The sequence below is a fragment of the Erpetoichthys calabaricus genome, chromosome 3 (genome assembly GCF_900747795.2).
Source record: "Erpetoichthys calabaricus chromosome 3, fErpCal1.3, whole genome shotgun sequence".
Lineage (NCBI taxonomy): Eukaryota > Metazoa > Chordata > Cladistia > Polypteriformes > Polypteridae > Erpetoichthys > Erpetoichthys calabaricus.
Genome location: NC_041396.2, coordinates 153,936,746 through 153,949,245, shown reverse-complemented (window position 1 = coordinate 153,949,245; position 12,500 = coordinate 153,936,746). Strand labels below are relative to the sequence as shown.

Sequence of the window (12,500 nt, the reverse complement as noted above, 5' to 3'; positions counted from 1 at the left end):
ATCTTCCTCAGAGGAGGAATCCAAAAACTGTTTCCTCATGTTTATATGTATAGTGTACACTTTACGCATGAAACACTACTATGCAAATACTGCAAATTAGTTTGCTCTTAGCAACGTGTTTTATGCACTTCATAAACTGTAATGTGTTTTACATGTATTTCTAAAAATTAACAGTAATCTAGACATGTAAATTGATTATCAATAAAAATAAATTAACACACAAATTAAGATGCTGCATACTGTAAAGAATTGCATCAATTAATTATTGGTAAAATGGACTTTATTAAAAAAAAATAAAAAAAAATCTTGCTGTATTAGTTCAAAAACCCATCAATGTTGATTAGCTTTAGTTATAAACTGATCTCACAAAGACAACATTTAACCTATGGCTCAGGATCTATTGGGACGGGGGAGAACACACCAAAAGTGAATGAATCTATAGCCAGCTCTTCTGACAAAGGAGAATGGTTGGGAGTGTGGGTTAAGAACAATATTTTTTTAAGCAAAAAGATTTTAAATACAATGATTAACAGTTAACAGCAACAGCATCACTTGTTATAAAATGAAATTTAACACTTACCAGGAGGAGGCTGTGATGTATTGAAACCTGGGCGTAAAAATGGAGGTGGAGGATGGCCATATCCTGGTGGTGGAAGAGTCATTGTCACAGGGAAAGCTGGTGGTACTAAACTGACTGATGGAACACCTTGAGCAACAGGAATCTGAAATATTTGAATGAAAAATTACAACAAATAAAGCTGAAACAATATGCTCCATCTTCTATTCTGAAAGATATAATGCTCTTTTGTAAGAATAGCTCAAGTCTTTTTTACTTTTTCTTTTTAATCAGAAAACACACAAGTCAAGTTGTGGAGCATGCACTGGTACAGTGCGTTGCCGCACCCACTAAACAACGAAACAACTCAGGATCCCAATTGGCAACCCCCCATGCAGACATGCGGCCCAATCCCACCCTCCGGAAATTACCCTCTATCTGCCGCAGCTAGGTGTTACGTGGGGAACCCTCTGGCCTGTTCCACCCACTCGGGTCCCCAACAATGAGGATCTTATGAGCTGGATCACCCTCGGGGAAACGCGCCACATGGCCGTAATGCCGTAACTGACGCTACCTCACAATGCAGGTAAATGTGCCTCATTCGGGACTCCATGAGCAACCGCTCATTCAACACAAAGTCAAACCAATGGTACCCAAGGATCTTCCCGGAGAGGCACAGAACCAAAGGAGTCCAGTCTTCGTCTCAGGTCACTGGATAGCGTCTATGTCTCACAACCATATAGCAAGACAGGAAGCACCAAGACTCTAAAGACTTAATCTTCGTCCTTTTGCATAGATATTGGGAAGCGCCACACACCCCTTTCCAGTGACCTCATGACCCCCCCCATGCTCTCCCAATCAGTCTACTGACTTCATAGGAAGAGTCACCAGAGACATGAATGTCACTGCCTAGTTAAGTAAACCTCTCAACAAGGTCAGCATTCTCTCTGCAAACAGACACACTGTTGACGGCTGTGCCCAAGAGGTCATTAAAGGCCTGGATCTTGGTTTTTATCCAGGACACTTACAAGCCCAGACACTTAGACTCCTTGCTAAGTTTCTTGAGCGTCCCAATCACAGCCTCTATTGATGCCGCGAAGATCACAGCATCGTCAGCAAAGTCAAGATCCGTGAATCTTTCTTCACCAACAGATGCCCCATAGCCGCTGGACCCCATGACCTTGCCCAACACCCAGTCCATACAAGCACTGAACAATTGTTCTTGCTCCTAGAAAACACACAAGTGTTTTTAATTCTGTTTATCAAATAAGTCATTCTTCGCTCCCTCCAGGAGAGAATCACCCTATACCGATCACAGCTTCATCAAGGATTTTGATGTTTTCACACTGTGTAATCCACTCACTTAATGGACTCTGACCTCACTCCTGTCAGCTATCAATATTTCATATAGCAAATTTAGCAAAGCACACCATCCTAAGTTTATCTTCCTTGCACTAAATCTGCCATACAGAACAGTAACCATTAGAAAAATCTGTGCATAGAAGTGTTGTTGAAGTATCAAAATATTGTTAAGTATTTAAAATTAGTTCTTCAATACTCATTTTTCTAAGTATCGATTCAACAGCGTACATTACAAATGTCCTTCCAGTTCACCATGGCTCAAATTTCAGCCACATTTCCATTCACTCACTGGTGGTAATAAGATAGCAAATTCAGAAGCGTAAGGGCTTTCACCAGCATGCTTAAATCACAAAGAGAGCAGAATGAGTGGCGTCTGGAGATACTCTGGGCTATGTGGCAAATGAGGATGAAAAAAACTACAAGATATATGGCAAGCCTATATACATGATTTGCAAGCGAATCAGAATATTGCATTTCGTTTTCTAAATAACAGAAACAGTAATAAGAATAAATCTGTAAACTGTTTAAGGGAGGTGATGTTTAGTTTTGTTTTGTTTTGTTTTTTGTATCCAGTTAAACATTTAAACGGGGTCTGAAATTATTTTTAAGAGAGAAAATCAGAATACTAGTCATATTAAAGAAAATGGGAGTAATAATATGAGCACAAGGAACACGAATAATTTCGTTCACTGAAAGAGAAGTTACCTTTGCCCTTTAATTAAAAGGGATGATACATGTACGACTGTGCACAGCAAACAAGCCTTTGTTTAGCAGAGCTGCCCACATTTTGAATAAGAAGAGTTACAAAATGCTTTTAATATGGAAATGCCCATATTAATAAGGAACAACTCAAGAGTGAAATTAGGTTTTTTTACTTGTAAACTTGTTAACTTGTTAGTTTTGTAGTTTATTGGTAAATACGAAAATTATACTGCATTAGAATTATGGGTTGTAATTAAGTCAAACCTTTTATTTTGTATTGGCTTTTTGTTAATGGCACATGTATATCCAAGACTGCTGTATGTTTACTATGGATAAATGCTTTATGTAATTTTTTTAATGAAATAAATTAAGTGATTTTAATAAGTTTAGTAAAACATTTTACTAACAATAACTGAACAATAAAGTCACAAAATTTTTTGTTAATAAAAATGAACAAACAACTGTGGTCTACATTTCTTTCATTGTAAAAATACCAAGTACAGCAGACCCCCGCAAAGTCGTGGTTCAGAGTTCGCGGCCTCACTCATTCACAGATTTTTCCTTAGAACCCAATAATTATTAGTGGAAACTGCAAATATCAAATATAAATTTTTATGACAATACTGTAATGTAGAGAGAACAGGAAGCAACTGTAGCGGAAATATGGCTTGGGATGGTGAAAATAGCCAACAGAATTTGAAACTGCGACTCCTAGCAGTCCCTGCAGTGGCTCTGATTGGTCTTCTGCCGAGGGTGCTGGGCCTATTGGGGGTCAAAGGATGTCAGCGTGGCTTTTAAAAAGGGGGCCGGTAACCAAAAGCAAAAAAAAAGTTTTTGTAATTTGTGTTTCAAGTTACTGTCTCTCTGCCTGCCTTCTGTTGTGTTACCTGTACTTATTCGTTTTGTCCTGGATCGTTTCGTGTTTGGTGTCTGCATTGTTTGCCTGTGTACATGAGGACTGTAAGTGGATTCATGGCCATCCTGCAAAGAAAGAAGCGCTCCTGAACCCATCTTTACCATTTCTGGAACTAGCGGTAGGACTTACCTTTACATTCCCATTCAACATGCGGATCTCTGGACTATCTATTTTCATCATTACATTTCATCCGTTGCCGTTTCTCATGATTTACTGTGTGTGTTTTGCTGGTGCTTTGTTGTATTTAATGTGTAATCGCTGTAAGGGGAACAGGGGTTGGTATCGTTTTCCTTTATTTAATTTGTTTTCATTACATTCTTTATTTGCTGTTTGATTACCAGATTGCTTTGTTTTGGTCTCTGTGTGTGCGGGTAGAGTCAAGGCTGGGTGGGTCCCTGGAATCTCCACCATAAAAATAAATAAATCGCCGTCTTGAATCGCTGGTGTGAATCTTAGCGGCACTGGACCGCTACAGTGTTATTCATTTTTCCTTGCTGCATCTCCAGCCGAGTGTTCTTGTGTTTTCCGTTTTGTTCCTCTTCACCCTTAAACCGCCACAACCAGCTATAGTCGTTTCCCAGTGCTATTTGCAAGCACACAGGAGCTGACTTAAAAGCCTCAACAGCACCTGTCCTTTTTGGCCAATTGCTTTGCTTCTCCCTCCTCCCCCAGACATTCTCTGCTCCTGTTGGGGGTTGTGCTCCCCTATGAGGTTTGTCTATTCTTTAATCGATAACTAATTGCATACTGAGCTCATTTTACTTCTGAAAGAGACATGTTTGTTTGAAGTGTTTGAATAAAGTTCCTGTCTCTACAATCTCCTGTGTTTCTCTGCAATTCTGTGACCCAAGCGTGACACACTGCAGCCTCACTATCTCTGGGATTGAGACAGTGTCAGCGTTTACCTCTGTGTGTTGTGATGGACAACCGGCTACAGACTCCGGTCGCCACCCCCAGGCCGCTAGGAGGAGCCCTCCGGACCGCATGATGGTGCCCCGAGTTCCAGCAGGGCCTCATGGACTTTGTAGTTTCTATACACAGCCCTGCTGGATACCTTGGGGACCACCGGGAGTCGCTGTAGGGGGGCTAGGGCTCTTGTGTGCCCTATAACCCGGGAGTGCGTCAGCATCACGTGTCCGGAAGAAACGACGTGCTCCTGGGGCGAAGAAGAAGACTGTTTACCCTGACCCGGAAGGAAATGGACTTGTGGGTTGTGCCAGGAACTACTTCCGGGTCGGGAGATATAAAAGGACTATGGGAAAGCCCAGACACTGAGCTGAGCTGGGAGGTAGGAGGGCGAAGTGTCTGGGCGAGGAGGTATTGATTTTGAGAGAGAGTTAGTGTTTATATATGAGAGTGGTGTGGAGAGTGCTTTGTGCACGGTTTATTTATAAAATAAGGAATATTTATATTTTCACCTGGTCATCAGAGTGGTACCTGAGGGTTCAAGAGGTGGACAAAGGGCGATCTATTACAGTGTTTGCGTGCTGCCAGTTGAAGCGCAGTTGGCTCTGTGATTTACTTAATTTCTTCCATGGCAGTCAGTTGCATCTTGTACATATTGTTCCAGTAATTTTTAAAATAGTTTTTAGTTCACTAGCAGTGTGCAAAATGATCAGTTTTGCAGTAATTGTGATGCTCTTTGCATGGAAAAAAAATGTGTTATTAAAATTTCACTTTTTTTTTTGTGAATTGTGACATTTATTTAAAGTGCAGCAAAAAAGTATTTGGAGTCCAAGGATGTATTAACCCCCCCAAGTACTGTATGTGGCAGTTTAAGGGTTAAAGCCCCAAGATGCCGCCGAAACGCCCTGCACCTTCTAAGGCTTCTGGAAATGAAAACGCACTTGCATGAATTACAGTACATATAGCGGTAACATCGGTATTTTACATCCTAGCACTGCGGGAGACATTGCAGTACAGTATTACAGGTTTACCTTTACATTCTTTTTTTTAGGTAATGTATTAACCCCTTAACCGCCCTCTGCCGGATATATCCGGCACCGTTGTTTTATTGCTAACGCCATACTGCCGGAATTATCCGGCACATTTGCCTGTGGTTATATGAATGCCTGGCAAGTAGTATAACTGACGGTTTGGCGTGGGTATTATTACTACGTTGTATTTCGACAAGTCTGTGGTTGTTTTGGCCGGTCATGTGACGTGATTCGCATGTAACAGCTGTGAATATGGCGAAACGTAAACTGACTTCAAGTGAGGCTTTGCAGGCGATTTTGGACAGTTCTGATCATGATTGTAGCAGTTCTGAAGAAGATTTTAGCGACAATGATGAGCAGCAACGTGCGCTGCATGATACTGTGAATGAAGACGCATCGGATGACGGCGATGAGTGGGTGTATCCCCAGCATCTCAACTGGACTGCTGCCCGAGGTGAACTACCTTTTCTGCATCCGTTTGAGGCAACGTGTGGCTTTATTGTTGATGTAAACAATTACACTGCTGAGCAGTTTTATGAGCTGTTTGTGTCACCTGATTTGATCAGACATTTTGTTCATCAGACAAATCTGTATGCAGCACAGTTTATTGAGAAAAATCCCAATTTACCTCCACATTCCCGTGTTCGTGCTTGGTTTGACACTGATGAAAACGAAATGAAAAAATTCATTGGGATTTTGATGTTGATGGGAATAATCAGAAAACCAGATATTGAGATGTACTGGTCTACAGATCCTATGTATGCAACACCTATTTTTGCAGCTGTCATGACACGTAACCGATTCTCTTTGCTGCTGAAATTCTTTCATTTGAATGACAACAGAAATGAGCCAGATAAGAAAGATCCAAACCGCGACCGCTTGTTCAAGCTACGTCCTTTGATTGATCATTTATTTGAAGCATTTCAGTTGCCCTACATGCCAGGACCGTCAGTTGCAGTTGATGAAAGTTTATTGTTGTGGAAGGGCCGCTTACAGTTTTGGCAGTATCTACCATTGAAAAGGGCACGGTTTGGTATCAAGATGTTTTGCTTAGCTGAGAATTCAGGTTATATTTATAGATTTCGTGTATACACTGGCAAAGAGGATCCTATGAGTAGTATTTCAGCAGTGTTGCCAGATGAATGTAAGGACTTTGGACTTTCAGAAAAACGCTGTCGTGTCTGTTCAAAGAAGGGTCAGCGTAGAGACGTCAAGGCCTTCTGCTCAAAGTGTCCCAGCAATCCAGGACTTTGTGCAGTTCCCTGCTTTGGCCTGTGGCACAGCAAACTCAAATACTGGGAATGAAACTATGATTGACTGAACTACTTTTGACTTTTGAATTACTTTTGACTGTTCTGTTTAGTAGTAGACAACAAATCCAGAAGCCTGAGAAAAGGTACATTTTGTGTTTTATTATGTGTTTGCCCATTTCTAGAACTTGCACAACATTTAGTGGTCAATACTGCTTGAATAAATGTAAAAAATGTAAAAAAAATGTAAAAAAGTAAAAAAAACGAAAATTGTTCAGATTTTGCCTGGCGTGGGGAATATTTAGGGAGTTGGCGGTTAAAGGGTTAAGCTGAACTTGAAATTAAAGTGTTTTGAGGGAATATTTAGGGTTTAAACTATAAAAATAAGCATTTTTTTTAACCACATCCAAAATTTGCAGTTTTTCACAATTTGCGGGTGCTCTAGTAACGTAACCCCCGCAAATTTTGGGGGTGTACTGTATAACACTTTTACATGGAATATGAAGCTTGTGTACAGCTAGATAGTTTAGCATAATTATGTTTATAAATGAGAACAAGTGTATAAAATCTGCTATCAGAATAAGAAATCTGACAAGTCTAATGAATTTGAAACAGCAATCAGTATCAGCTGTAAAACTCCTGATATGTGCATCCTTAATTTTAAACCTAAAAACAAATGAATGGGTAAAGCCATTCTGCTTAGAAGAATAAATTATTGCTAGTTTAAAAGGTAGCTTCACTATATTATATAAAATCAATCAATCATATATATTTAAAATTAACATGTAAGGGGAAAAAAAAATCTAACCTGAACAGGTAACATAGTAACTGGCTGAGTGAAGATTTCTGCTTGGGTGGTGGTGAGAGTGGTAGTTTCTGTGGTCACAGTCTGGCTGGTATTTTCCTTTGCTGGCTCACAACTTTTTACTGCCTCCCACTCTAAAAATATCAATACATATCAACAGTTAGCAATACAGAGAATACATTAGAAATTCACAGAGATGTTTTCCAAATCTTTCAGAGAAATGCAAATACTAGAATGTTGTGAGTGAAGCTGAGGTTAACGAGCATATACTTTTCAAAGAAGCAATTTACAGAAACTTATTCAGAAGTCAATCTGTTTTTACTGCATACTGCACGCAAAACTTCACATTCAGTTCCACCAACCAACTTTTAATTTGATTAAAATCAAAAACAATTAAATGATTAATATACAGATAAAAAATATATTTGGCTTGTGGTACCCAGACACTATCTTACCTCAACCATATATCACTTAAACCAACAATTCAGACCTAAGATAATTATGTTAAAAAATCATCAAATGTTGCATGAAAATGTGGTGCCTGCGTTTACATTCACCAAAAAAATACATGATGCCTGCAATATCATCAGATTTCTTTTATGGAAACGTATCTGTCAGTGCAAATAAATTTTATTTAACTATTGAAGAAAAATAAACTATGGACAGCTTTCAGAAAGGTACCCCAAACACCTTAAAATATATATTTACAACTACACAGGGACCTGTAGTTTCATATATACTGTAAGTTACCTTTAAGTAATTAACTACCATTCTTTTATTTTTCTTAATTTTTCATTTACTATTGCATCCCTTGAATTTTAGGTTAAATAATTGATTGCATTAAGGAGGAAATTAGGGATGCTTGGCTAACTTAAAATTTTCCATAATTTTCTATTATAGAATTAGTTCTGCTACATGTTGTTTCACCATGTTGCATAGTATGTAGCATTGTATGGCAGGGACTACCCATATTATAAAATAATGAAAGAACTATTAAAGAAACACTTTCTCTTAATTATTAAACGATAAATATTACATAACTTTAACATAATTGACTGTCCATTTCCTGACAAAAGACAAAGCTGAATTAGTTTTGAACTTCAGTTACATGTTCTAGTCTACATAAGCTGGTAAAAACAATGTACAGGTATGTGCATTTCAGGTCAAACTGACAGTGGGTTACACAGGTGTGAATTCATTAAAGGATATGTTCAGTTTTTTTTAAATGGAAGTTATTTCTTCACAAAATTGGTATATATGCATTTGCCACGAGAAATTGTACTCCATTTTCTATAAATTTTAAAATACTCCTTGTCGAAACTGGCGTTTAACCAGGCTTGGGTACAACAAGAAAAAAGTACCAAAACATAACAAACAATTAAATTTTTCAAGCCAAGACAGCTATCAAGTATTGACTTCTGTCTCAGAGTTACACCCAGAGGAGTGGTTTCGTCTCAAAAGATAAAAATCACAGTAAACTTTTCAGCCAAGAGGTTGGATTTCTTTTACATTTACTTCTGTATTTATGTGAGAACTCACAAAATAGATAACATATCCTTATCTCCAGATAAATAGTATCAGGAACATGCAGTAAAATAATTACTTTCAGATCCCTTTTCTTGTCACTAGCATGTTCCGTAAACACGGAAGGCATGTTTTCTTTAATCAAAACTCAAACAGAACGTATTAGGTAAGTTTTAGGTTTTTATTTTTCTGGTGGTGCTTCGTGCCTCATTGTCTCTATTGTAAAGTGCTAGTGAGAGCAAGACATTATTTTTTATTTTTTTTTATAAGTTATAGAAAAGGCTGGAACACAATTTCACACAAATGTATATATACTACGTTTGTGACAAAATAACTTTGATTTGGAAAAATACTGAACTTACCAAACATACAGTAAGCATAAAGTCCATTTCAAAATTGTAACCGGTTCCAGTTTTAGTAAGCACAATGCAAGAAAATAAGGTTGAAAAATTCTATCCCAGGACTGACTTACGCTAATTAAATATATGTCACTGAGCACTAACTAATGTATGTAACATCATTTTGTTATTCTATATCTAGGTAAAAAAAAAAAAAGCTTCAGGCTCACCTGGTTAAAACTAACTGGAATATAGATGCTGCACAATTATTAAAATTTATGGACATTTTGTAAGTGAAAGCCTATAAGAGGTGATTTAAAAAGATTGAGCGTTTAGATGCGTTTATGGATGTTAGGAAATAGAAAAATATAAATAAAGCACAGTATAAAACTACAAAATCCACAAATGTTAAATGCTTCCCAGTTCTCAAAAATATACTGCCGAACTGGGAATTACATACTTTCATCACTCAAGTTTCATTTTCCTTCTTTTTTCAACATTTGAATGTGATTACATTTCCTAAAGAAAAAGCTACCCTCACTAATTAACAAGTGTACTCTTACCATTGTTCACTGTCTCTTGGTCAATAATTCCTCCCTCAGCAAAACCATCAAGGTCATCCACTTTGACTTTCTCCCAAGGTATATACGTTACTCCAAGATCAACATCCCAAAATTGTTTATACTCCTGCTTTACTCCTTTGTTAAGTGCCCATGCAATCTGCAGACACACAATAAATTCTGTCAGGACATCAACAAAAAGAAAAAAAAAATGAAATGTTTGTATACAAAGTAAGAATTAAACAAAACTGCTAATATACCTTTATGATTTTGGAACCAATTTTGTAATTTCCAGTGCTAAGCTTCTGTCTGGCTCGAAAAGCATCTTGTCTGTGAACCATGCATATGTATGCACATCCTCTGGGAGGAATCATCTGAAATCATATGGGTAAAAAAAGAGGGAGAGAGAAAGCAAACAGTTAGTTCAAAAATAAAAAATGTAAATAACTATTATACTACTAAAATTTAACTAGACAATTACATCAACAAGTGAAAATATTTAATAGGACAGTAACAATGTGTTTTATAATACCAGTAGGGTAAAAATGTATACCTAGAAATGGATTTCAAGGAATTAGTCTTCCTTAAAAACATTTTTCTGTATTGAATATTTTTATTATACATTTTATTTGAGTTCAAATTAACAAGCATTTTATCTACTACTTTTGAGACAATAATTTAAACATTAGCCTTTAATATTTCAGTCTAGTTTGGAAAACACTTAAAGCAGAAAAAGTATATTGAAAATTTTATACATGTACAAACAAATTTTTGCCTTTTGAAAAGAGTCAGTAATTGTAAGTGGACAACTTTACAAGTTTTGTTTGTATTCTTTTCTGTGAAAATAATTAAACAACAGATAAAAGTTAAATGAAAGGGAAATACACAAATTCAGGAAAGTCACATAATGATTAACTCTATTAAGTGTACTTCATACATAGTGCTTCCTTTTTAAGGATTTCAACCCCCTATCCCACCTACCAAACACCTGAAATACTTGGACAGCAAGCTTTATATGGTACTAGTGCTGGGCAATATTGATAAAATTCAATACGACAAGATTTACTCACTATATCACAATATTTATTGATATTTAAATATATGTTAATAAAGATAATACTAAGCCTGCAAACCGCCAGTTATTAACAGTATGTCAATTATAAGTTTTACAAACTTTAGAAACTATTTAAAGATTCATCCTGACCCCCAAAAAAACCTGCTCAATCAAGTAAACAGATACTTTATATCCATCCTTGAAAATATCAGTATGGGGAAGTAAACAGTATGGTCAAAACAGATGACCAAGCAAAAAACAATGTGAGTGTGTGTGTTCTAATGCAGCCATAAACATGTGCTTTTACTGATCCAGTATTCTGACACCTGTCAAAGATTGTGGGGCAGAACAGCAAGCTTATCTATACTGTCAGGGTTGAGTGATGCTCTGTGTCAAGTAACAATGTTTCCACTTGTGCTAAGGGCCTGTGGTGCACAACAGAAGATGGCTTGATGTTGATTACTTAGAAGTAATCTCAGTTATTTAATCTTGTTTTTCTGGTTGTTATTCTTTATTTGTATTGACTATTCTTGCACATAATTGGGCCAGGTGACAATTTTGTTCTGCTGTGCACTGCTGTGTGTGGTTTTAAATGACAAGGTTAACTCTGACTTGACTCATAACTTACAGATCATGTCTATCCTGGCATGTATAGCAAGCTTCTTTACAGAGCAATGCTGCTAACAGAAATAACCGTAGCAAACACTAGTTTCATTAGACAGTTTTTGAGGTTTATATTTACGTGTCTTGCTTGAAAAAGTGCTACTACAAAAACTGACAGAATAATATTCCTTCTAAAAATAGGTAATATATCGTACTTTAACATCATACCACAAATAGACAGGATTCAGTTATGCATGCCATGTTCTCATCTTGTTTTTTGTTTTTTTTGTTTAAAAAACATACTTCAACTGGTTTGTGAAATATGGAGGCTTTGACCATGCAGCATTTGGGTAAGCCATGGTAGATTAGTCAAACATTTATTGTACGATGAAGTCAGAAATACTAATGATAATTTCACTCTCGACATTAAATGTTTAAAAACTCAAACATACGCACAAATTTATATATACTGTATATCTAAACTCTCTCGAAATCGTGTATTATCATGTAATGCTTATTTTTCTTCAAAGCCGTACATCATATAGTATACATCCATATGTCACTTTTTCGTCTTCATTAGGTGAATACAATATCATACTCTCATGTCAATACAACCAACTTAATTAGCATATGTCAAACAAAATACCTGTCAACAAATTAAGTCTATGTAATGGCATACACTTACAAATTGTAAATCTACATAAATTAAATTGTCAGCAAAAGCATGACTGGTAATTATGTAGGAAAAGTTGTATTCCTTCCACGTATTAAATTAGATACTGGCAATAGTTCAGCAAGTAGATTACCATTTCCAACTATAAATAAATCTCTGGGCCAGAGTTTTGACCATGTTGGAATATACTTGTGGACCTACTATACACATACACACACAT

The 12,500-nt window shown here is 36.9% G+C and overlaps 1 protein-coding gene across 38 annotated transcripts in view; it reads right to left on the bottom strand.

The window, feature by feature from the left end:
- Window positions 1-12,500, bottom strand: part of scaf8 (SR-related CTD-associated factor 8) — a 314,948-nt gene that overhangs the window by 199,685 nt on the left and 102,763 nt on the right. For 10 of the 38 annotated variants that reach the window (XR_007934521.1, XM_051925175.1, XM_051925177.1 and 7 more), the window contains exons 15-18: window positions 10,211-10,324; window positions 9,954-10,110; window positions 7,532-7,662; window positions 581-722 (exon numbers count right to left, since the gene is read on the bottom strand). The exons of 24 other annotated variants lie outside the window; for them this stretch is intronic. Coding sequence is in view for 13 of the 14 variants with exons in the window: in XM_051925175.1 (XP_051781135.1) it covers window positions 581-722; window positions 7,532-7,662; window positions 9,954-10,110; window positions 10,211-10,324 (544 nt within the window). In the remaining variant the exon portion in view is untranslated. The remainder of the gene's footprint in view (window positions 1-580; window positions 723-7,531; window positions 7,663-9,953; window positions 10,111-10,210; window positions 10,325-12,500) is intronic. 4 more of the 38 variants (XM_051925161.1, XM_051925190.1, XM_051925166.1 and 1 more) reach the window with 3 other exon arrangements.